Source organism: Halichoeres trimaculatus, unplaced genomic scaffold (assembly GCF_033239565.1).
Source record: "Halichoeres trimaculatus isolate MK-OKI-2021-1 unplaced genomic scaffold, fHalTri1.1 fHalTri1_scaffold_10, whole genome shotgun sequence".
Lineage (NCBI taxonomy): Eukaryota > Metazoa > Chordata > Actinopteri > Labriformes > Labridae > Halichoeres > Halichoeres trimaculatus.
Window position 1 is genome coordinate 8,013,494 of NW_027437187.1, and position 23,851 is coordinate 8,037,344.

General features: G+C 42.6%; 1 protein-coding gene across 2 annotated transcripts in view; it reads left to right on the forward strand.

Moving 5' to 3' along the window:
* adat1 (adenosine deaminase tRNA specific 1) overlaps nucleotides 1-23,577 on the forward strand; it is a 37,668-nt gene extending 14,091 nt beyond the window's left edge. Inside the window, exons 2-9 of one of the 2 annotated variants that reach the window (XM_074676921.1) lie at nucleotides 4,288-4,356; nucleotides 11,874-11,928; nucleotides 12,001-12,131; nucleotides 13,959-14,547; nucleotides 16,876-17,021; nucleotides 19,432-19,531; nucleotides 19,640-19,726; nucleotides 22,802-23,572. In XM_074676921.1, coding sequence (XP_074533022.1) covers nucleotides 4,288-4,356; nucleotides 11,874-11,928; nucleotides 12,001-12,131; nucleotides 13,959-14,547; nucleotides 16,876-17,021; nucleotides 19,432-19,531; nucleotides 19,640-19,726; nucleotides 22,802-22,934 — 1,310 coding nt within the window. In that variant the 3' untranslated portion in view covers nucleotides 22,935-23,572. Of the gene's footprint in view, nucleotides 1-4,287; nucleotides 4,357-11,873; nucleotides 11,929-12,000; nucleotides 12,132-13,958; nucleotides 14,548-16,875; nucleotides 17,022-19,431; nucleotides 19,532-19,639; nucleotides 19,727-22,801 lie in introns of both variants that reach the window. The other variant, XM_074676922.1, reaches the window with a different exon arrangement.
* The last annotated feature ends 274 nt before the right edge of the window (nucleotides 23,578-23,851 follow it).

Sequence of the window (23,851 nt, forward strand, 5' to 3'; positions counted from 1 at the left end):
ATTGACTCACTCTTTGAGTCGAGCTTGTGGATGTTTTGGAGTCACGTACTTTTAAAAATTCCTCGTGCTCTCTGCAAAAGATTAGTCGTAGGAATGTTTTTCACAGTGGCCTTCTTACGACATATCTTGCGTATCAGGTTGTTTTGACTGGCGTCTGTCTTTGGAAATCCAAACCATTTCCACGCTATGGATGTGGACCCACGTCTTGGTACTAGGTCATTCCCCTTCGCTGCAGAGTCGGGAGATTCCTCCATTTCCTCCATGTGAGCGTAAAAGTCTGTTGTTGTTCTTAAGGCTGCCGCCGAGTCACCGCATGACTAAACCATGTCCGCTGATTGGCTTTAGAGGGATTTGCTTCCGCTTTACTGCCGTCGTAGCATTTTCTGCTTGTTTTCACTTTGAGATGGTAGTTATACTCAATACTGAAAAACTGCACATATCACTGACGATATATAAAACAAGTCAAAAGAGGCTCAGTAGACTGTGTGGCCTTCACGTGCCTGTATGACCTCCCTACAACGCCTGGGCATGCTCCTGATGAGGTGGTGGATGGTCCCCTGAGGGATCTCCTCCCAGACCTGGACTAAAGCAGCTGCCAACTCCTGGACAGTCTGTGGTGCAGCGTGGCATTGGTTGATGGAGCGAGACATGATGTCCCAGATGTGCTCAGTTGGATTCAGGACTGGGGAACGGGCGGGCCAGTCCATAGCATCAATGCCTTCGTCTCGCAGGAACTGCTGACACACTCCAGCCACATGAACTCTAGCATTGTCTTACATTAGGAGGAACCCAGGGCCAACCGCACCAGCATGTGGTCTCACAAGGGGTCTGAGGATCTCATCTCAGTATCTAATGGCAGTCAGACTACCTCTGGAGAGCACGTAGAGGGCTGTGTGTCCCTCCAAAGAAACACCACCCCACACCATTACTAACCCACTGTCAAAGCGGTCATGCTGGAGGATGTTGCAGGCAGCAGAACGTTCTCCACGGCGTCTCCAGACTCTGTCACGTCTGTCACATGTGCTCAGTGTGAACCTGCTTTCATCTGTGAAGAGCACAGGGCGCCAGTGGAGAATTCTTGGTGTTCTCTGGCAAATGCCAAACGTCCTGCACGGTGCTGGACTGTAAGCACAACCTCCACCTGTGGACATTGGGCCCTCACACCACCCTCATGGAGTCTGTTTCTGACCCTTTGAGCTGACACATGCACATATGTGGTCTGCTGGAGATCATTTTGCAGGGCTCTGGCAGTGATCCTACTGTTCCTCCTTGCACAAAGGAGGAGGTAGTGGTCCTACTGATGGGTCGATGCCCTCCTACGGCCTCCTCCACGTCTCCTGATGTACTGGGCTGTCTCCTGGTAGCTCCTCCATGCTCTGGACACTACACCTACAGACACAGCTAACCTTCTTGCCACAGCTCACATTGATGTGCTGTCCTGGATGAGCTGCTCTACCTGAGCCACTTGTGTGGGTTGTAGACTCCGTCTCATGCTACCACTAGAGTGAAAGCACCGCCAGCATTCAAAAGTGACCAAAACATCAGGCAGAAAGCTCAGGAACTGAATAGTGGTCTGTGGTCACCACCTGCAGAACCACTCCTTTATTGAGGGTGTTTTGCTGAATGCCTATAATTTTCACCTGTTATCTATTCCATTTGCACAACAACATGTGGAACTGATTGTCACTCAGTGTTGTTTCCTGAGTGGACAGTTTGATTTCACAGGAGTGTGATTGACTCAGAGTTACACTGTGTTGTTGAGGTGTTCCCGTAATTTTTTTGACAGTGTATGTTATCATGGTTGGACTAGCGTCCTTGTTTTTGACTTGAGCTCAGAAGATGTTGACTTGCCAATCCAATGATAAACATCAATGATGTTTATCATTGGATTGGATCATTGGACTGGCCATCTGGAAGTTCTGGAGAAGTCCAGAACGGCCGGTGCTGCCGGTCTGCTGACGGCCGGTTCGACTGGTGACAGCACCCCCCACGATAGCAGCGGCCGTCGTCAGGCAGAACCGGCCGTTCATACACTAGGCTTGTAGTTCTCGAGACCGGTCTTGGTCTCGAGACAACTTTTTCGTGGTCTCGGTTTGGTCACGGCCTCGACAGTCTTTGGTCTCGGTCTTGTCTCGGTCTTGGGGTCTCCCGTTCTCGATGGGTCTCGGACTGACATGTCGGTTTTGGAGGGATTAGAAGCCAACGATATGTCCAGGCACACTGCTGGCTTTGTAGAGCACAACTTCTATTATGGCTTTTATTATTTTTACGCGCCCTCCAAGTATTTTGTGACAAATGTCTGCAATCATCCTGTTTGTGACTGTGGAGAGGCAGACGGGACGCAGATGGGCGATCCACATCAATTTAACTGGAGAGAGAGAGACAGAGACGCGTTGCATGCTTGGGGAGTTGTTTGACTATTACCTGGGGAAAGTAAATTTTGCGTTGTAACTCCCTCTAATCCACGAGTTGAACCCTCTGTTCAGCATAAATCTATCTTTTGATGAGCGAAGCAACATAACGTACCTGCAGATTTGCAGATTTGCAGATTTGGGCTGACGTGCAGGGGTGTGTCCAGATATTTTAGAATGGGGTGCCCCGACCAGGCACTCGCCATGTATGTATTAAAAATACAGGATTGAAAGGATACAGCTTTAACTAATTACATAGATAAATAATTAAATAAATAAATGACAATAATAATAATAATAATAATAATAATAGTAATAACAATAAACACAACAATAATAATAATAATAACTATCATTGAAACGAAAGAAAAAAAATTAAAGGGACTGTGAGGACTGTTCTATGCCTGATTGTAATACACAACTTAAAATGAGACTATCAGCATCAACATAGCTTATTTCCAAATGCTATTTCTCAGCTCCCCCATTTGGTCGGACAGGACTGGATTGATTTACAGAATGACAAAGTCTTTATGACAACACCACGCCAGCTGACGGAGTTCAGTAGAAAGAAAAGAGATCTGTTTTTTTCTTCTGCTCAAGACAATTTCTGTGATTTATTTTGTAGTGATGGTGGACATATTGTATTTGATTGTTGTATTGTTGTTTATCTGTGTGTCTTGTCTGGACTACTGAGTTCCTGCCTGCAAACCAAATTTACCGCAAGGTATAAATAAAGAAACCTTTGACTTTTGACCTTTGACACTGGAGCCTAACTATCAGACAGAAAAAGGACAGAAAAGCAGAAGAAAGAGAAACAAGAGAGAGAAAGAGTGTCAGCTCAAACACTGGCTAAACTTTGTGCTAATGTTTCCTCCAACCCACAGTCAGCAGTTATTCTGCAGTGGTCTGTTCAAATTTGAGAGTCTATCAATAAAATGAAGAGTGAGGTTACGCTAGCTCTGCTTGGTGAGGCTGGAGTTGGTAGATGAGCTCTGGTAGGACAGAACCAGGATTCACTAACGTTACATGTTACAGACACGTCTCAGAGCAACGGGCTGTGAGTAGAGAGAAATATAGCAGCTGCTAAACTATGTGACAAACTGACAAAGTTAGCTTGCTGTCACGTTTCAAACTGTAGCTCTACCTAACTGTTGATAAATATCTTTACCTTGTTAAATATGTAGGATATGATTATTTTAAAAAGACACTGGGCATTTTTGGGTGGTGTCAATGCACAACTTCCTGTCTCACTCTATCTGCTTTTTGTTAAATTGACACGTCACTGCTCCAGCATCTGGCAAATATAGAATTGTTGAGTGTATGCCTCCTGCCTGAACTGGGACGCAGCCATACCACGATGGACACATTAATTCACAGTTCACACACAAAACATGCACTGTCTCTGTACTGAAATAATACAATTTCATATTTATACCATGAAGCTGAACCCCAGGTTGGTGCTTTTGCTCTTCAACTCATGCAGATTATGGTGTAATATTAACTCCACCTCTAGACCTTTTTCTTCTTTTTTTATGGTCTTGGTCTTGGCCTTGGTCTCGGTTTGACTAAGTCTTGGTCTTGGCTTGTTCTGTCTCGTTATCTTCTGGTCTTGGTAGTGTCTTGGTCTCGGCTGAGGTGGTCTTGACTACAAGTGTATCATACAGCTCCCCCCACCGCCGACAGTAGGCCGGTTCTGTTCGACGGGGGGTGGGCGTGTCAGTGTATGAATGGCCGGTGAGGACGCGTTAAAGTCCAGGGCTGTTTTTCAGTCCCAGTCCGCCACTGAACATCATCAAATATCATCAGATGTTGAAATATTAGTTGACTGAAAGAAGACAAACTATGTTATAACAAAGTGTTTTTCTTTCTTTCACAGTTGAAAAGGAGGTTGTGTCTCTGGGAACTGGAACCAAATGTATTGGACAGACAGCCATGAGTCCCAGCGGTGTGTGTGGATTCTATTTCATTACTGTAATCTGTGTTTCTGTCTTAATGCAGTCAATTCCCAGCTGCTTCATATGTTTCAGGGCTCATACTAACTCTTTTTGATGTTGGAATATCATTTAGTGCATCCTAACTCCTTTAGCTCACACGCTGCAGTTTGCTAAACGTGCTGGGATGCTTGTTCTTACCCACAGTCCTCTGCTCAAGAGTAAAGACACAATCAATCAGACTTTATTTACACAGAGGGCAAAGATTCATGTTAATGAAATGAAATATACAGCTAGCAAATAAAAAATGTATAGGGACCCATAACCACCCCAGAATGTGAATAAAGTGCAAGAAAACTTTTAAAATAAAAGACTCAGTTAAAAAAATGTCCAAGCAGAGGAAAGCAAAATTTAAATCTCCATGAAGAACTCCGGAGGTAAAATAAATTGTCATAGATTATTGAGTTGATTAGACAAATAAAGTGGAGGTGATAAAAAGATGGAAACTAAAAGATTATCCATTAAACCCAACGAGCACAATGTAGAGCTCAAATAAGAAATTCACTTCAAAATAGAAACATATTAAAAACCCCATATAGTAAATTAAAACGTATGTGGTTGGGCCGATAACAATTTTTGCTCGACAATGTATTATCCCACAATTATTGAAGATAAAGGATATTATTGACAATATTGTTTTGAGACCAAATTAAGGAAAGGAAAGGAAAGGAAGGAAAACAAACACCCATGCACATGGAGACATTATCGAGATCATTTCATTTATCACACAGTAAATTGATTTGTTGACTATCGTCCCAGGCCTTCACAGCAGTACAGACATAAAGCACATGGGTTTAAAGTGTTAGAGCAGCTCTAGTCAATTAGCGACCCACGGGCCACATGCGTCCTGAAAGCAGCTGCCAAGTGAGTGGGATTTGGTCCAATGAGAAAAATATATTTTACTAAGCCTGACAACTTCTTACAAAAATCCTCACTCTATAACAAATATTGACAGCGGCACCTATAGTAACCTAGCAACTAACACAATGCATTGTGTCATTGAGCAGGTGTGTTTGAAAAGTTAACATTAGCAGTCCCTCACAGGTGAAAGTAACACGTCTCTTTCTGCCCCAAAACAAAAAAGCAACAAGGAAAATCATCAGTTTCATCCTGCCATGACTGGAAAGTATTTATCTATTTTACCACAAAGTCCAAAATCCAGACCAATGTGTCTCTCTGCAACACCTGTGTTACAGAGCTGATAGATTATAATGCCTGAAGACATCACACTGAAAAATCCAGCCTGACTGAATTTTTAATTGAATAGCCCTAAGTTAGGGTGTTTGAAATGATTTAAAAGGCCAATCCCAATTGTCCATCTTAACCATAGACTGCTCGGCTCGAAGTGAGGTCTCCACAAAAACTGCTCCCCCTGGTGGCTGGCTGCAGTATGGGTTAAAAAATACAGCTTTCCAGCCATTCCAGATGGGCTGTGATCAAACTTTAATAAATTAATACACCTCATAGAAATGTATCTCATGTCTGATTGTTGTGGTGATTTGAAGATATAATTTGGCTGTCTTGTATGCAAGTCCTCTTTTTAATGAAAAGTTTTGTTTTCATTCGTTATACGTGTTAAAAAAAACGAGGTTTTATGTAATGTTTAATGATGATTGACAGCTGCCGTTCTCGTGTATTTTTTGTGTGGGATTGTAAAATATGTCAGGAGGTAGAGTCAGGAAGTAATAAGACTCTGAAAAAGAAAAAAATATATTTTTTTTTGTCACCAGCTCCACTCAGATTCTCCCAGAATCTCTCATCATCTCTACTGAGCAGACTCTGGGTGCACAACTGCTCAATGGCTGCGCCTGTGACGAAGGAATTTTGGCTTCAAAACTGTACAATGGTGAATGGCGGAGCCACGCTCTCCGCTCTAAGTACAGTCTATGATCTTCACACTTCCCCTTTGGTTCTTTTTTAAGGGCCAAGGGCAGAGGCGGAGTGGGACTCATTTTCAGCCCCGGAATTTCATACCTCAGACCGGCCGACTTTATATCATGATCTATTGTATTAAAATAATGTAATTATAACTTTATATGTTAAGAGCGCTGATTAGAAAAAAAAATGTGAATCCTGTGGCAAAGGGGGAGCAAAGTAGTCACAACTATCAACAGACTCATCTTCATCTATCTGATCCCTAACTTGTGGTTCAGGGTTCTGCTGCTGCTGCTGAGCTGCTGTCTCTGAAATCAGTCTCAGAGTAGACTCTGCTCTCCCTTTCACACTTCCTCCAGGTTCCATAAACTCACCTAAACCTGTGCAATAAGAATCAATGATAATAAACAATATTATTTTGTTCAGTGGCAAAATATGCAGGTCTGTTGCATCTAACATTCATCTTATTCATTTTCAATTGTGTGCTTTGTTTACCATCTTACTTTAGATGATAAAAAGGGCCACTACTAATATTTGGGCACAAACAGTGATTATATTAGAAACTGATGCTTGCTTGTTGACACACTCTGTTACAACAGCTCACCTGTTTCTTCAAAACTGACAGCAGCAATCCCTTCCTCCTCACTGTCCCCTGTGTCTTCCTCTGACATTAAATCACATATATATTTTTTAAAAAAGTCAATAGTCAGTCTTCTAGGATGCATCTGAGAAGAAAAAAAAAAAAGCTGCCGATGGAGACGGCCCACAGGGACAGCGGTAGTAGCATTTAGGTAACACTCATTCAGGGCCACAAATGAACACCAAACCAAAAAATTATAAAAATATTAAAAAATGTTTATTTCTACCAGCCCTCGCAGCCCAAACTTCAGGCCGGCCTACCAGGAATTGTCCGGGTCCTCCCGATTAGCCACTTTGGGTATGGCCAAGGAGAAGGGGGAAAAACATCTCTTGAAAACAAGATGCCTCTCGATCCCTGCTACATCATCACCCATAGACGCTCGCTTGCTGTCGTATGCAGAGCGACTCTTCATTTTTTTTTACATAGTGGTGATAAACTGATGTCAGGTTAGGGTGACAGCAGCAAACAGACACCACTACAATGCAACGCATCATATGCGTAATGAGACAGCTAAGCCATAAAAAGCAAACGTTAAGCCAACATAAAGGTATCCACAAGCTATATTATGTAGCTTCCAAATACTGTAACGTTCCCCTTTCATAGCTTATGTAGCTGAAGCAGCTTCTGAATGCAGTTAATCTGTCCAGTCACTGGTTTAAACTCAGTCCACGGCAGTGAAGTCTGTCTGCTGTGAACCTGTAACCCCGGTGTTTAAGTTCTGTTCATTCAGATCATAGACTCTACCTCCTGACATATTTTACAATCCCCCCAAAAAATACACGAGAGCGGCAGCTGTCAACCATCGTTAAAAGTTACATAAAGCCTCGTTTTTAACCTTGTATAACTAATGAAAACGAAACTTTTCATTAAAAAGAGGACTTGAATACAAGACAGCCAAATGATATCTTCAAATCACCACAACAATCAGACATGAGATACATTTTTACGAGGTGTATTAATTTTTTAAAGTTTGACCACAGCCCATGTGGAATGACTGGAAAGACAGATTTTTAAACATATACTGCAGCCAGTCACCAGGGGGAGCAGTTTTTGTGGAGACCTCACTCCGAGCCGAGCAAGTGAGCGTCCATTTTTTTTCAGTCTCTGGTTCAGACTGAGAGAGCAGAGTTCTGGAATGTTTTGATTTAAATGTCGGCCAAGACTGACTGTGACATCATCACCTGATGGAATGCCCTTCATCTGTGATGAGATGAAGGAGTTATCAGAGCATAGTAGCAGAGACACAGACAGACTTGATCATTTTGAAATCTGCAGCAAAACGAGACACACCGTGCGTCAAGAGCAAAAAAATATTTTCCACTATGAACACAAACACAACACAGACATCCACTGGGACTGAGCCCACAATGGACGAAGCTGGATGTTCACAGGGACTAGAACAGACAGTAAACAGAGCGCTCGCTTCTGTCCGTCCACTTATTGAGACCTTTTTTGGAAACATGACCCCTGAAGAGTGGGACATGATAAAGAGAGGTCAGCCTACTGAAGCCACCAAACTTCAGTTAGCTCAGCTGATTCTTGAAATCATTGTTTTACTCACCAACAACATGCTGGAGTGTCTGCAGAGTACAGAAGGCGCCTCACTGGATCAGAAAATCAGGACAATCATCGGTGACATAATTCCCGAAAGTTTTGCTCAGGTTCTGAACTTTAGTGACAAAGTTACATGTGCGAGTGCCAAGAGCCTGACAGATTTAATTGTTGATGAGGTTTCTGAAGGTGTCAGGTCTTCTTTTTCATCAAGATCAGATCCTCAAATGCAGAAGATCGTACACCCTCAGATCCTTCAGAAGATGATAAAGCTGACTTGCAATATGTTGCAAAAAATGACAGGGCCGATGAAAAACGTGTGCAGATCTCTAGGCACAGCACGAAAATGGAGAAAAAAGGCCACTAATGTCACAAAGGTGGAGTCGGACCATCGAGAGAGTGCAGAACATTTCATCCTGGTTGACAGTGACGATGATGAGGAGTCACAGACAGAGGAACCAATACCTCATTGTTCCTCAGGATCAACAGAGGACAGCCTCAAAACAGCCACATCCAGAGTCATTCAGGAAATAGTAATGAAAGAATTTAAAGCAATGAGCAATCCTCTCATGGACGACATGGAGAACCCTGAACTACTGGAGGACTACTCTTCTTTTGAGATCAAAGTTGTTGCTGAGGACATCGCTCAGTCCGTCATCGAGGAGGTTAGAAATCAAGAAGACAGAGATGCTGGAAGCCGAACATCTGAAAAGGAGAAGAAAGAAGGGTTCATGAAAAAATTCCTCCACAAAGTGCACACCTTCTTTACAAAAAGCTTTGCCAAACTGTCCATCCAGCGCATCGGAGCAACGCTAAGGAGGAAATCCTCTAGAGACTCTAAGGCCAGGAGCAGCAAGACCAACGAGTCTTTGCATGAAAGCATTGACTCTCTGATCTCTGAAGTTCATATGGAGAACCTAGAAGACATCTCAAAGGCTTATTCATTTCCCACCATGAAGGACTGGACGCTAGCCACCTTCCATTTTACCAATGAGCTCAGTGCACTTTTACACGCACACGCCGCAGCTGGGATGATACCCGAGTTGATCCCAGAGCCACCATACTGCAGAGAGGTCCACCCCAATCTTGTGGGAGACATACAGGCCAGTGTGTGGTGTTTCCTGGGCCTGATGAGGTGGTGGCTCGCCTTTCAGGCCAGGACCCACACTGACAGGGTCGTAAAGGCTTTGTCAGAGCACATGGCAAGTCTGACCACCAAGAGTTTTAGTGTGACCAATCTAACTCTGGATGACCAAGCCAAGGAACATTTCAAAGTAACAGCTGTCAAAGTGCTGGTAGAGATGCTGGTCTCAAAGATCTTTAACAACCCAGGGATAACCTACACCTCAGAGAAAACAGACACCATCATCCAGTATTTGTTTGAAAAGATTTGGGCTGAAGTTAAGGATGCAGACCTTAAAGTTACACCTCAAAACTTCAGCAAAATTGAGAAAGCCATTTTTAAGGACCTGAACAAGAAGCTCAAAATAGGAGCCATAGGAGTGGTTCTTCTACAAATGAAGAACAAAGAGTTTGAGGACTACATCGTCTCCCTTTTCAAGACCAGCATGACACCAAAAAGGCCCAGCGCTTTCAGCAGATTCTTCAAGTCCATCTGCAGGGCCTTCTCAAGAAGCACAGCTACATGCTAAATGTGTTAGCTGCCTTTTGCACTCCTCAAAACAGAGGATGTTAACATCTTGAATTAAATCAACCATCTCGCTGCCTTCAGGGTTTTCTCCGGGCTTGCTCCGGTTTTTCCCAAAGCATCCTTTAGGATTCACTTTAAAAAAAAAAAGAGGGTCAGCTGATGTTCAAGTGTCAACATTCCTCTGGTTTTCTAGTCTTAATTCAATACAAAGGGTTCCAGAGCAACGAGATTACATTTCAGTTACATCCCGTCTAAGGACATACAGTGACAGACGGGGGCAAGAACAGGAGAACTGGGGGACAGCAGCATGCGCAGCGCCCCCACTCAGGTGAAAAGAGGGAATACAAGAGGAGAGAAGAGGAGAAAAAAAAGGGCTAACTCCAGACTATGCTTTCTAAGAGGAGGGCAAAGTTTGAGATTAGGAAAAAACACCTCGACATATAAGCACATGAGCAACAAACAAAAAAAAAACTGAGGGACTTGCACAAATGTCATTGCACAGACACCAAGGGGCGCCTCACTTGGGCGCGTGCGCACCAACCCTCAGCAACTGAACTGTAACGAGCCAAAAAAGGCATTAAGTCTGAGGTTGTGTTTGTGTCACGTGACTCCATGTGTGTGTATGTGTAAGCCCTTGGACTTCATCCCCACCCAGACCCAACGATGTCTCTGCCGTCTGATGATGGCAAGGCCATGGCTGTTGCCGTGGAGATGACCTCAAAGAGTTCTGGTCCAGAGACAAGTTCACAGGTGGAGGTGTGGGATGGGAGGGGGTGGAGCATCTGTCTGCATACCATCCAGGAGAGTAGAGCGTTATCAGCCTACCAAGGCCGACACGGAGGAGCTGAAAGAGAGATGAAGATTGTTTGGGTCAGACTGACACACTGAAAATCTTTCATCTACCTTAGAGCTTTACTGATCATCTCTGTGGTGGTGATCCAAATGACCTGATTTGTGGCCCATTACAGATGAGCCGAGCTGACAACTACTCCAAGTTGTTGTTGCTTGAGTCTGAGTGTTGACAGCCCTGCACAATCCCTCCATGAGGTGCTGCTTGTCAATTGCTCAAAGTGTTGTCTGCACCTTCTGAAGTTTGCCATAAATCAGGAAACCACCACCCCCAAACAGCAGAAAGCCTGTTATCATAGTTCCAGCTTGTCAGCTGAATTCTGTGCAGCTGAAACTTAAGATCAGAATTCTTTTTTAGGCTTAGGCTATTTACATAAGAGTTCTGAGATTTTTGTCAGAATTTTGATTTTGAATCTAAAAATGGGGGGAAAAAAGTTGGTGATAATTTTTTCTTATATGCCGTCACCTCCTGATCGTTTCAGAGTTGGAATTTTTCCTGAAACCCCTTGTCTCTGAGTTTTGGAAAAGTCAGTAAGTTGAGTCTGCAGATATGCAAACTCCTGTTCAGTTCGTTGTTCTGGTGAAATAGTTTATACCAACTATGTTTATCAGGGATGTAAAATCTCTACTTTAAAAGTGCAAAGAGTGTTTTATAGTCTTCAGAGATATGTCTTACTGTCAACAGTCTCCTGGACTGAAGCTTGATTCATGTTAAGTGTCATTTTAAGACATCTTTTAGTTGGTAACAAATTCAGCCTGTGGGGAACACTGACATCCACAACGGCTCATAAAGCACTGGTTGAGAATATATACTGATATATTCTCAACCAGAGCTTTAGCAATGTTTGAAACTGTATGCTTCTGTTTGTTCTGTTTTTCTGAAATCTCTCATTTCGCCTCTTTAGGTGATGTTCTGAATGACAGCCATGCTGAAGTCATTGCCAGGAGAGGGTGTATCAGGTGTGTGTTCAGAGCTTGCTGGTTCTAGTGCTTCAAACGCTCAGTGTGACTTCAGGCTCTCTGTATCTGTAGGTATCTGATGACCGAGCTGCGCAGAGCTGTGAGCGGTGAGGGCAGCTCTGTCTTCTGTCAGGCAGACCAGCGAGGGAAGTGGAGGCTCCAGCCAGGAGTTTCCTTCCTCTTCTTCACCAGCCACACTCCCTGTGAGTCCATAGTTTACTGAACATGACCAGAGAAACCAATTTAAAACACATCTACATTAATAAATAAATCAAGTTCCGTGGTCAAATTGTTGAAGATGTTTTCTTAATTTGCTTGTGTTTTGTCTTTTTGCATGTGCTTTCCTAAGTTGCAGCGCTGTGAGCTTTGAGGGCCACTGTAACCTTTTCATCAAAAGATCTCAAAGTGCTACAGCTTCAGAAAACAGAAAATAAGAAATTAGAGAGACATAAGGGGTGATATAACAATTTAAAACAATTTAACAACAGTTTAATGCAGTGGTTCCCAACCTTTTTTGGGCTGTGACCCCATTTTTTACATCACAAGTTTCTGGCGACCCCAGACACCTAAAACAAACAATTTTTTTGCTCATATAATAGTTTTCGATATATATATATATGTATATATACACACATATAATAATAATAATAAAACTTATTATTATTATTATTTTTTATAAACCTTAATTTTAACCAACACTAAGGCTATATAATGGATACTATTATGGATGAGGCAGGAAAGTTAGGTTGAGAATTTTAATGTTCCTAGTCAGGATACATTCAGTGGAGCTTGTAATTACAAGGCTGCAAATTAATACTGAACAAATAACTCAAACAATTAATTATGAAAGAGCTGCAGCATCTTAAGCCAGCAACAATGAACATTTTAAAGATAAACCACAGTGCTTCAGTTTCAGCTTCAGAGTTTTTTGTGTCTTTTATGTATTGTGACTGTCTCTATCAACTCACCATATTTAAAGTGAGACTCCGGGATGGAACAAGTTGGGTGCTATCACAAGGTTTAGGGCAGAAATTACCCCTACAGCAGTGTTTTTGTGCAGCAGAAGCCCAGGGCGCACGCACCAAACACCCCCTCCCTGCTCCTCTGCTGGTTTCCTCTGCACTCAGATGGGGCCAATTTTACTTGACCAAAAACACAAATAAACGGACTCCCACCAAAAAAATCACATATTGGTCTGCATTCACGCTTTATTTAGAGAATTTTCAGCGTGTTACTTTCACACAAAAACACTGCTTCGTCCTGGCAGTCTACCTGCGTTTGTTTATACCTGGCACGCCGCGGGCGGACTGACACACTAAGCGGCGAGCGCCTCGTAACCAGCTATGGCTCTGCATAATGCATGTTTAATTAACATAATAATTATTATAAAGGAAAATGTGTGGTGTTTTAATTTAAACGACATATATGGGCCTATTCAATCATTTAAAAATATATCAGTATTTTTACATGTTTTTTTTTTTTTTAATCAATTGCTGGAAATTCCAGGCGACCCCATTTGAATTCCAGTCGACCCCACGTGGGGTTGCGACCCCAAGGTTGAAAAAGACTGGTTTAATGTGACAGACAATCTTAAAAGCATTAGGGGTGGCTAAAAGCTTTGCTAAAAAGAAATGTCTTTAAGCATTAAAACAGTCAGTGGATTGTGTTGCTCTTAAGGTGTTGTGGGGGGAGTGAGGGGTAAGGAAAGGAAAGGAAAGGAAAGCAACAGAGGGAAATGATAAAGTCCAGACAGAGAATAGAAGACACAATGAAAGACACAAAAAGGTTAGAGAAAAATAAAGACACAAATGTCATGAGTAATGAATAGTGACGTCGCCGCTTGAATTAAAGTAGTAGTCTTTATTGCAAACATAAATAATGTTTTGAGAATTTTTAACTTTCTCTACCTCCTGCTGATTACTTCAGTCTGTTCCTTTGACTTTCATTTTTGAGGTATCTTCGGTCCAGGTTTATGAACCTTCATTAAACTGTGACTGGATCTTACTTTGAACCTTTTTGCTCCTCATCAGGTGGGGATGCCTCCATTGTCCCCATGGCTGAAAGCCCGTCTCAGCCCTGCCCTCCTGTCACATGTGCAAAGGTTTCCAAAGAGACGGATGGGGATGGAAATCTGAAAAGGAAAGCTGAGGAACCAAGCGAAGAGAAGACAAAAGTTCCTCGTCTAGAGGAACAGGAACCTGCAGAGAGACAGAAAAGTGTCGATCTATCACAGAGTCACTCGAAAACACCACTGGAAACTTTTTCCCATGATTCAACAGGGCAGGAGAGAAAAACCAGAGAACTCTCTGACAGTCCTGGACTGAATCCACCGGTCCCAGACATTCACAGGACTGGGGCTAAGTGTGTCCCAGGAGGCCCAGCGGATCCTCTGCACCCTGGGTTGGGATACCACAGCACAGGGGTGTTACGTGTGAAGCCTGGGCGAGGTGAGCCTACTCTGTCCCTCTCCTGCAGTGACAAACTGGCCCGCTGGGGGGTGCTGGGCTTTCAGGGCGCACTGCTCTCCCACTACCTGCAGGAGGCGCTGTATTTCAGCGCGGTGGTGGTGGGGAAGTGTCCGTACAGCCATGAAGTGATGCAGAGAGCTCTGGTCACCAGGTGAGGAGGAACAATAAGCTGTTTAATGAGTAACATGGAAAGTTTGAGAGTTTCACAATGTTTGTCAGATGAGACAGTTATAACTTGGCTCCAGGCTCAGGGAAATGTTTCTTCTGTCATTAGTCATGAATCACACATCCTCTAACCTATCCTGTTAGTATGTAGACTCAGCATTACACTGAAATATGCCCAGGGGTTTGGGACCATTAGGGTTTGTAATGTTTCTCAGGAAAGCAGAAATTATTCACTGCTCTCAAGATGTGGAACAAGTTCACAATCAAAACAAAAACAAATATTACAAAACAGTAATATAATAATGCAGGAACAGCAACAGAAGCCGATATGCAGATACTCAGTACTGGAAAACACCTTGTGGTGCATACTGGACACAGTGATGTAACCGGGGGTAACAGGGTGTTTTGGGTCTTACATCAGACACCCTCACTTAAGCCGCGTTTCCACCAAGCAGACCTACGGTTCGTGTAGGTACAGTGCGCTTTTTGAGGCGTTTCCACTGACTTATCCCGGGACAGATCCCCAAAAACCGAGACGAGCCGACCTACTTTTTTGGGACCCTTCCGTATGGGTGCCAGACTGAACCGATCCGCTCTCGGAAGGTGGAGCAACACACTGCAGACAGTTGATTGGTCAAAAGAATCATCACTTACCCCGACAGCGGCTGAATTTCTCCTGGTGGCACACAGACTTCTCTGAAACAAAGTTTGATTGTTCTTTGTATCAGAGAGCTACATGCCGATCACAGAGAGGACGAAATGCTGCATGTCTTCCATCCGTGCTCTTTGTTTACTGTGTCGTGTTTTCTTCTTTATTGGATTTAATAGCAGGGTAAACTGCTACGGCGTCGCGATATTGTTTAACAGCTATGGCCTGCGGTATCCAGCTTACACGCCGCCTACCTCGAGAGGGCACAGTTTGCTGTGGAAACACAAACGGGATCAGGCTTAACTGTACCAAACAGTCCCAAAACGTACTGAACCGACCCGGACTGCTTGGTGGAAACGCAGCTTTTGGTAACTCAGCCGGTGGTGATCAGGCCTTGGCTTGTGTCCAGGTAGCGCACTACACCACTCATCTCCCCTCCTGGAAGCCTTTACAGCAGCTTTCATGATTTTCTTCTGCCTGTGCAGCCCACAGACCCAGAAAAGTCCCAACAGCTGATGTAGAGACTGGCCTGTCAATCCTTACAACCCACATCAGTGGGCTCGCAGCGAGACTTCCACCCATTCCTCTGACCCATAGCCGCCAGGTCAGCTTACTTGGCCTTCCTGACCATGTCTGGCTGCAATGATGTCTGGGAATCTCAACTGTCTTCCAAGGTCAACAGTAGTTGCCAGTCCCTTGCTGTTGCAAGCAGCCTCCCCTGTCTTCTACTACCTGCAGGACCTGGTCATGGTGCCGATGATACCAAACATCCCTTAGGCCTTTCAGGCAGCAGCCGAGGATGTGCTCCAAAGATCCCTTTACTGGCTGAGTTGGTAAGTTGGTGAGTCCAGCAGGCCCCAGGTGAACAGGTTGTCAGGGCTCAGGAGGACATCATACACTGACCGGGCTAGGAACTGGAAATAGTGTGGCTTCACCTTCCACATTCCTGCCCAGGTGACCTTATGGCCAGCTGCCAATGCTCCCAGGAAGTCCAGGACCCCTGTTTGGACATGCCCACCATTCTTCTGAGACGAGTATCTTCCACCTCTATGTGTACCTCCTCCTGGATCAGCTGACACGTCTACTTTCTGCTGGCTTTACTGTAGCTAGGGTTTGGGTTGCGACCAAGTAGCCACTGTGCCAACCAGGATGTTGAGTTGCAGCCTTGTCTCTGCCCGCTCCACCACATCCTGGGAACACCACGTCCATCCTGCTCTGATCTCTGTACCTGCTGAGGTGACTTTGATGAGGGCCAGATCTTTGTAAAGCAGGACTTTGTTGGCTTGGGAAACCTTGAACTCTTCTCTGTGAGCTGCTTTCATTCTCATGTTTGACAGTCGGACTGCCCTGGTCCCTCGGGTCTGCTGATGAGCTTTAAGTCTTTTAGAAACTGAGCCGTAATGACTGGACCACTGTTGAGTTATAACCAGCTTCAGCCACCACTTTACCATCAAGTTTATTCTTTTAATACATCATCGAAGGTATTTCATAACTTCACTTAATAATAGATGACATCTGAGATGAACTAGAGAGGTTTGCTGTGTTTGAGTCTCACAGTGAGGCACTGTTAGTACACTGGTCATATCTGTTGTGGTTTTGGGTTTCGAGGGGTTTGTCTTGAGGGTGAGTGACCCAGCAGACTGACTCCAGTGTAATCCTCTCCAGGTGTGGCCATGTGTCGGACCTCCCCACAGGTTTCTGTGTGTGTTCACCTGAGCTGCTCCAATCCAGCCTGGAGTTCCCGTTCAGCCAGGCCCAGACCGAGCTGCAGCACCAGGCTGCACAGGGGCGGATCTCTGCCTGTGGAGCAGGTACAGCAGCATGGTCACACACACACACACACACACACACACACACACACACACACACACACACACACACACACACACCATTTTTGTCTTTTAATATCTTGAAATACGACATTTTTCTGGACTTGTGAATTTGGCTCATAATAAGTCTTATTAGAGCTTATTTCCCTGAAAAATAGGATATACACAAAAATATACACACTTGCTTAAATTTCTGATTCTGCATGGAGCAAAAGATGCGAAAAGATTACAACTTTAACTTTAAAACATTCCCAGAAGAAGCAGATGAGTTCGTCCTGTGTTGAATTTAGAGAATAACTAAATCCACACTGACTTTGCTCACATCATGTTCTTCACATGTTGGTCTGACAGATTTTAAATTAGTTCAGTATTTCACTGGGTTCATAAAACACTCCATCAGATGACTCATTTTTTTTTCCTGTCAAACCAGAGAGGAGAAATTAGAAAATTAGTCCATGTCAGATTAGGTCCATGTGAGTAAAAGTATAATCACCGTCAGTTTCATTAACCATTTAGTGAATTGTGCAACTCTAATTTTCTTCTCGTACTGAGAAAAGATATGTTGGTTTGTCGAACATCTTTGATTAATGTCATATATGTCATAAAGTTTGTTCAGCTCTGAGATTAATTTACTCACTTTAGATTGACAGTCTCATTTGAAGTTTAAAAAAAATCTGGTATAAATACCCCTATACACAGTTTAAGCACATATTTGTGTGTATATACTGTTAGTGAATGAGGCCCATTGTGCTTTTTGGAAATTAACACATTTTTGTGGGCTGATACTGATAGCTCTTAGTTCATGAAACTGGTCATCAGTTTTCTGTATTGTATATTTGGTGTCACCCTGAATGTATGGTGATTACAAACAGAATATGAATAGTGGAATACAAAAAACTCTATCCTATTCTATTCTATTCTACTCAGGTCTAATCTATTCTGGTCTATTCTGGTCTAGTCCAATCTATTATAGTCTAGTCTATTCTATTCTATTCTGTTCTAGTCTAGTCTAAACTATTCTGGTCTGGCCTATTCTAGTCTAGTCTAATCTATTCTGGTCTAGTCCAGTCTATTCTATTCTTTTCTGTTCTATTCTATTTTATTTTAGTCTAGTCTAGTCTAGTCTAGTCTAGTCTAGTCTAGTCCAGTCCAGTGTATTCTAGTCCAATCTAGTCTAGTCTAGTCTATTCTGGTCTAATCTAGTCTAGTCAAGTCTATTCTGTTCTAGTCTAGTCTATTCTGGTCCAGTCTAGTCTAGTATAGTCTTGTCAGTTGGAACCATCTACATTGGGTAAAACATAAAATCTCTTTGAGGAAATAAAGAATTAGAAATTTTACAAACACCAAACAATTGTTGTTAAATGTCTTTAGTCAATATCAAAGTCTTACATAAGAATAACAGTTTACCAAGGAGTGTTACACCTCACCATCAGACAGTGCTGCAGACAAACATTAGATGAAAGAGTGGTGATTGAATACACACCCAGAGGAACAGGCACACTATCAGCAGAGACAAAACAGCTCAGTTAATTCATATATTTTACAATATAAATGAAACACTGGTTCAGATTATCAGCAGAATTCAAAATATTTTACCTTTATTACAGTGAAATGTTTCTCAGATACTGAGATGAGCTACTAACGAGCACAACTTGAAAGGCTGGATTAAATTGATTCCAGCAAGAAAACATTTCAAAGCTTTGGGGATTTGCTCAGTGGATAGGTGATAAAAAGATCAGCTAATGCCTTTAACACTCATACACATGTCACACAGACCGTCTAAATCAATGTGACTGCTCATGAAAACAACATGTAGTGTTGGATCACACAGAGTGAGAGCTGTGTGATCAGCAGATTAACATTGTTAAAGCTGTCTGTATTGAAAACATGTGTCATTACTTCTCTGCTGATCAGAGAAACGCTCAGTTTCTGAACTCTACAGAGTCCCAAACAGCTGCTCATTGTTTTCAACACCAGCTCTGGTTGCAGTTTCCAATCCACATTAATCTCATTCCTCAGTTTAACACACTTCATCACATCAGAAGTAAACATCCCTTCTGTGTGATCACATGTTCCCCAGATGGATTCAATTGCACAAATTTAACCTCAAATCACTTCAGTTTTCACATCAGAAAATAAATTTTGAAACTTTATTTTAGATATTTTACATTCTCAGTGACCCGATGAAAAATGTCCCCCACAGAAACATCTCTGGTTTATTAGACAAAGCTGCAAAAACTGCAGACTCTGTGTGATGTGAAACTTTGTGTCTTGGACCAGGGATGTTTCTGAGAGTTAAATCTGGCCTGACTTCCTGAGTCACACTTTCATGAGATTTAAGAAAGAAAAAAACATTTTTTGACTCACTTAAAAGGTTCTTGCTGTGTTTCAGCCATAAGCTGGTGTAATGTGCGCGAGCAGCCACTAGATGTCACTGCAAACGGCTACAAACATGGAGTCACCAAGAAAGCCCTGGGCACAGCCAAAGCCAGGTAGAGCTAACCACTGATCAAAACACCATGAACAACATCTCTGTTTACTGATTCATCTCTATTCACAACAGGTTTAAGTTTGATATGACGGTGTTTGTGCTCCTCCAGGTCTGTGCTGTGTAAACTGGAGCTTTTCCATTCCTTCCTGTCTCTGGTATCATCGACTGACCCCGCAGAGCTGCCTGACTCCCTCAGGTGAGAAACAAAAGGTCCTTTTAGGATCTCCCTTTGGTTAAAACAACATCAAACTAATAGTGCTCATACAAAAAGCAACAGTGGATCTGTAACTTTTTTCTTTTTTAATGTCGTATTATCCTTTTTACTCAATTCAATTACAAGTACAGATCTAGTCTCAGTCTGACAGTGACAGAAACAGACACTCTGCAGCAGACTGACTTTGATTAGAGATCATTCTGCCACTGTCACAGCCTGTGTTTTGGTCATGGACCAGAGCATTGTAACTTTGTGGGACCCTGACCCCCTAAGAAAAACTAGGGTCCTCATTTAAACATTCAAACCTGAATTACACTTTTACAGGAACGGATGTTTGTGTTTCCAGGAGGTGACATCTCCCTCAGGTAGATACTCCTGATCTTAAGGCTTTCAAGGAGCTGGTGAGGTGATTGGTCATTAACATTAAACACATCCCTGAAGCCGTAGTGTAACTGCTGTTAGTGTCCCCAACCCTGTGAGACCAGATTTTTGTTTTTAAATTCTGTTTTTGTCTTTTGTCAGTGATAAACAGACAAGGAGTCTCAAAGGAGAGTCAAGTTTCCAGAAGCTGAGCTTGTCAAGATTATTTAACAAATTGTGTGTGTGTGTGTGTGTGTGTGTGTGTGTGTGTGTGTGTGTGTGTGTGTGTGTGTGTGTGTGTGTGTGTGTGTGTGTGTGTGTGTGTGTGTGTGTGTATGATGAGTGAAAATGGTCCCAAAAGGCAGAACAGTGGTCTCTTTGTTAATTAGCGTTTTAGCAGATAACCTGATCCCAGCAGAAGACACACACACACACACACACACACACACACACACACACACACACACACATTCTCCTCGCCTCTGCATACAAAGATTACATTATTATTGACCTGCAGTGAAAAAGTTTGTCTGTTGAGGAGAAGCAACAAGAAGCTATCAGTGAGTCTCAGTTTTGTCCTCATTGTTTTGAGTAAAATAGTGTAAGTTTGGATTCAGCAGCAGGTCAGTTGACTCTCGCACAGGGATTCGGTGGTAACCTGATGCTAACCTGCTAATCCAGAAAATTTGACTCACAGTGTTTTCATCAATGATGGCTCTGTTCTATTTCAGTGTCCCAGTGAGGGCCCTGAGACTGAAAGAGCAAACGCAGTCTTCTTTTTCATCCCTTTTCTCAAAATGACATCCATATAGAAGTTTACATCAGAGATGATATACTCATTGTGACCATAAAACTTCTCTAGTTTACCTGAGAATGTGCCAGTTCAATATTTTCAACTTGAGCGTAGAGGCGTCTGACGCCCAAAACGCGCTGCACAAACTTGTCCAACGCACCGTCCGGGGCGAATCCACGTCTAAACTTGTCTTTGCATTGACTTTGTATGTAATCTCGACACGAACTCGCATCCGGTGTGGCTGTACCATAATGGTGTGGGGGATATTTTCTTGGCTCATTTTGGGCCCTTTAGTACCAGCTGAGCATGGTTTAAAGTCCACAGCCTACCTGAGTATTGTTGCTGACCATGTCCATCCCTTTATGAGCACAGTGTACCCATCTTCTGATGGCTACTTCCAGCAGGATAACGCTCCATGTCATAAAGCTGGAATCATCTCAGACTGCTTTCTTCAACATGACATTGAGTTCACTGTACTCAAATGTCCTCCGCAGCAGGAGATTTTCACTGGCAGCTTATTGAATCCAACAGCTCTGAAGGCAAAAAAGGTCCAACACAGTACTAGCAGGATAGACCTGATGAAGTAGCCGCTGAGCCAGAGATCAGAGTGTTAAGTCTTGTAAGATGGTGAGATTCTGTGATTGGAAAGAACCAAACACTGACACAACTTTGTTTGAGGTCTTTATCAACGTTTGACATCCGTTAATTTTATAAGAGATTGCAGCAGTTTTGTCTACTGCAGGTAAACAAACCTGTTTTGAAGACCTTAAGGCAACATTTGAAGAATGAACATGAGTCATTTGTAGGACAGGAGGGCAGGTTCAGGTTCAGGCAGATCTGACTCAATTAGGGATGCACGATATTATCGGCACAATATTGGTATCGGCTGATAAAAGCTTAAAAACATGTTTATCGGTACTTATCAGCTGTGCCTATCGGCAGAAATTTTCATATCTGCTGATATGCACAGCCGATAAGGTGCTATTCAGTTAGGATTATTATTATTTTCCATCTGAAAAATAAGCTCCTTAAATAAAATGTAGCACTTCATTAATTTGCACTGCAGAGCTCTGTGTCTGTCACCAGGTTGTTACAGTAGCTCTAAAATAATCAAATGCAACTTGGTTATGTTTAAAAATGCATTGTACATTTAAAGTTCATGTGATCTAAAGGAATTATTTTTCTGTATTTCAATACTGAATGTCTTGAGTTTGAAAAAACAATACATTTCTTATTTATGGTAAAATCAAATGTTTTTGTCTTGTTTTATGTGTGTTTCTTAAACAAATAAGACCGTCACAATAAGAGTAACATATAAATTCCAGTACAGGATAGACTTAGCTTTCTTTACAGTGAAAAAAACAAACAAAGTTGTGATTATCGGTGTCGGTATCGGTTTCGGCCAAAAGGGGTTTCGATATATCGGCATATCGGATATCGGCAAAAATCCAATATCATGTATCCCTAGACTCAATCATAGCATCTTAATCAGAGAGAAAACTATACCTGAAGAAACAAACAAATACATACAAATAATATGTATTTGTAATAATACATTTTTATTTGTATATGTAATAATACATTTCTTATTTATGGTAAAATCAAATGTTTTTTGTCTTGTTTTATGTGTGTTTCTTAAACAAATAAGACCGTCACAATAAGAGTAACCTATAGATTCCAGTACAGGATAGACTTAGCTTTCTTTACAGTGAAAGAAACAAAGAAAGTTGTGATTATCGGTGTCGGTATCGGTTTGGCCAAAAGGGGTTTCGATATAGCAGCATATTGGATACCGGCAAAAATCCAATATCATGCATCCCTAGACTCAATGATAGCCTCTTAATCAGAGTGAAAACTATACCTGAAGTCTTCCCTCATGCTCTTTTTTTCTGTGTTTTTGTCAGGAGAGCAGATCTGCAGACTTACCTGGACTACAAGCAGGCAGCTCAGCCGTACCAGCAGGCCTGGCTGCAGCTGCGCCATCAGGCCTTCCCTCTGTGGCCACGCAGCAGCAGAGATCTTCTGCTCTTCCACTGAACGCTGAGAGCCTCTCTGCAGCTGAAGCGTCCTCCTCACAGTCCATGAAAGAGTGCCTGTGTTTGTAGCAGGAACTCAGAGGTCAAAGGTTAAAATCTCTGCTGGTCTGAGTGGATTGTTTTCTTCAGGTTGATCCTGGGCCTGGGAAACCCACCTCAAACAACAGACTGTCAGAAAAAAGAAGCCAGTACTTGATTATAGATCATGTTTAACATCTTTAACAGGGTTCATCTCTGAACACGTGCAGGGTCAGCTGGTCTGACCGGATGAGTATTGTTTGGCTATTTTGGACTCTGTGAACAGCAGGACACTGTCTCTGTCCTGCTGTTCACAGAGGTTGATGACCGCTTCTCTGTGTCCTCACATGAGGGGTGTATTTTTATCATGAGTGTTAAATGATATGGCTGCACACTCTTTAAATGCTGCTGGATGTACCTTTCTGCAGGTGGCTAATAAAAGTAATAAAAATCTAATGAAAGTCAATTTTTTCTGCTGTAGAGCTTCCATCTGAGCCTTTTTAGTCTGTGGTTGTTAAAGTTTAGACCAAGCATTTCTTAAGGAAGTAGTTAATATGCACATAACAAGTTAGTAGTTACATGATGACATCCCTTAGTTCTTAATTTTTTGGCCTCTACCAGAACTGAGCTACATATAGTTAACATATTTCAGGTAGTTTACCACCATAATACACTTCACATTTAGAAATGAGTTTAAAACCCGGACGGTGCTTGCTAAGCCTTGCCAGCTCTTGTGATGTTAACAGAAGTTTAAAACCATTTTAAGACAAACATATTTTATTTTATTTATTTATCATTGCTCTTGTAATAAAAAGAAACTTTAAAGGCCTGCACACTTCATGCTTTAATAAAGATAATTATCACTGTTCATTACCTAATGATTGGTAAATAAGGGTTCCC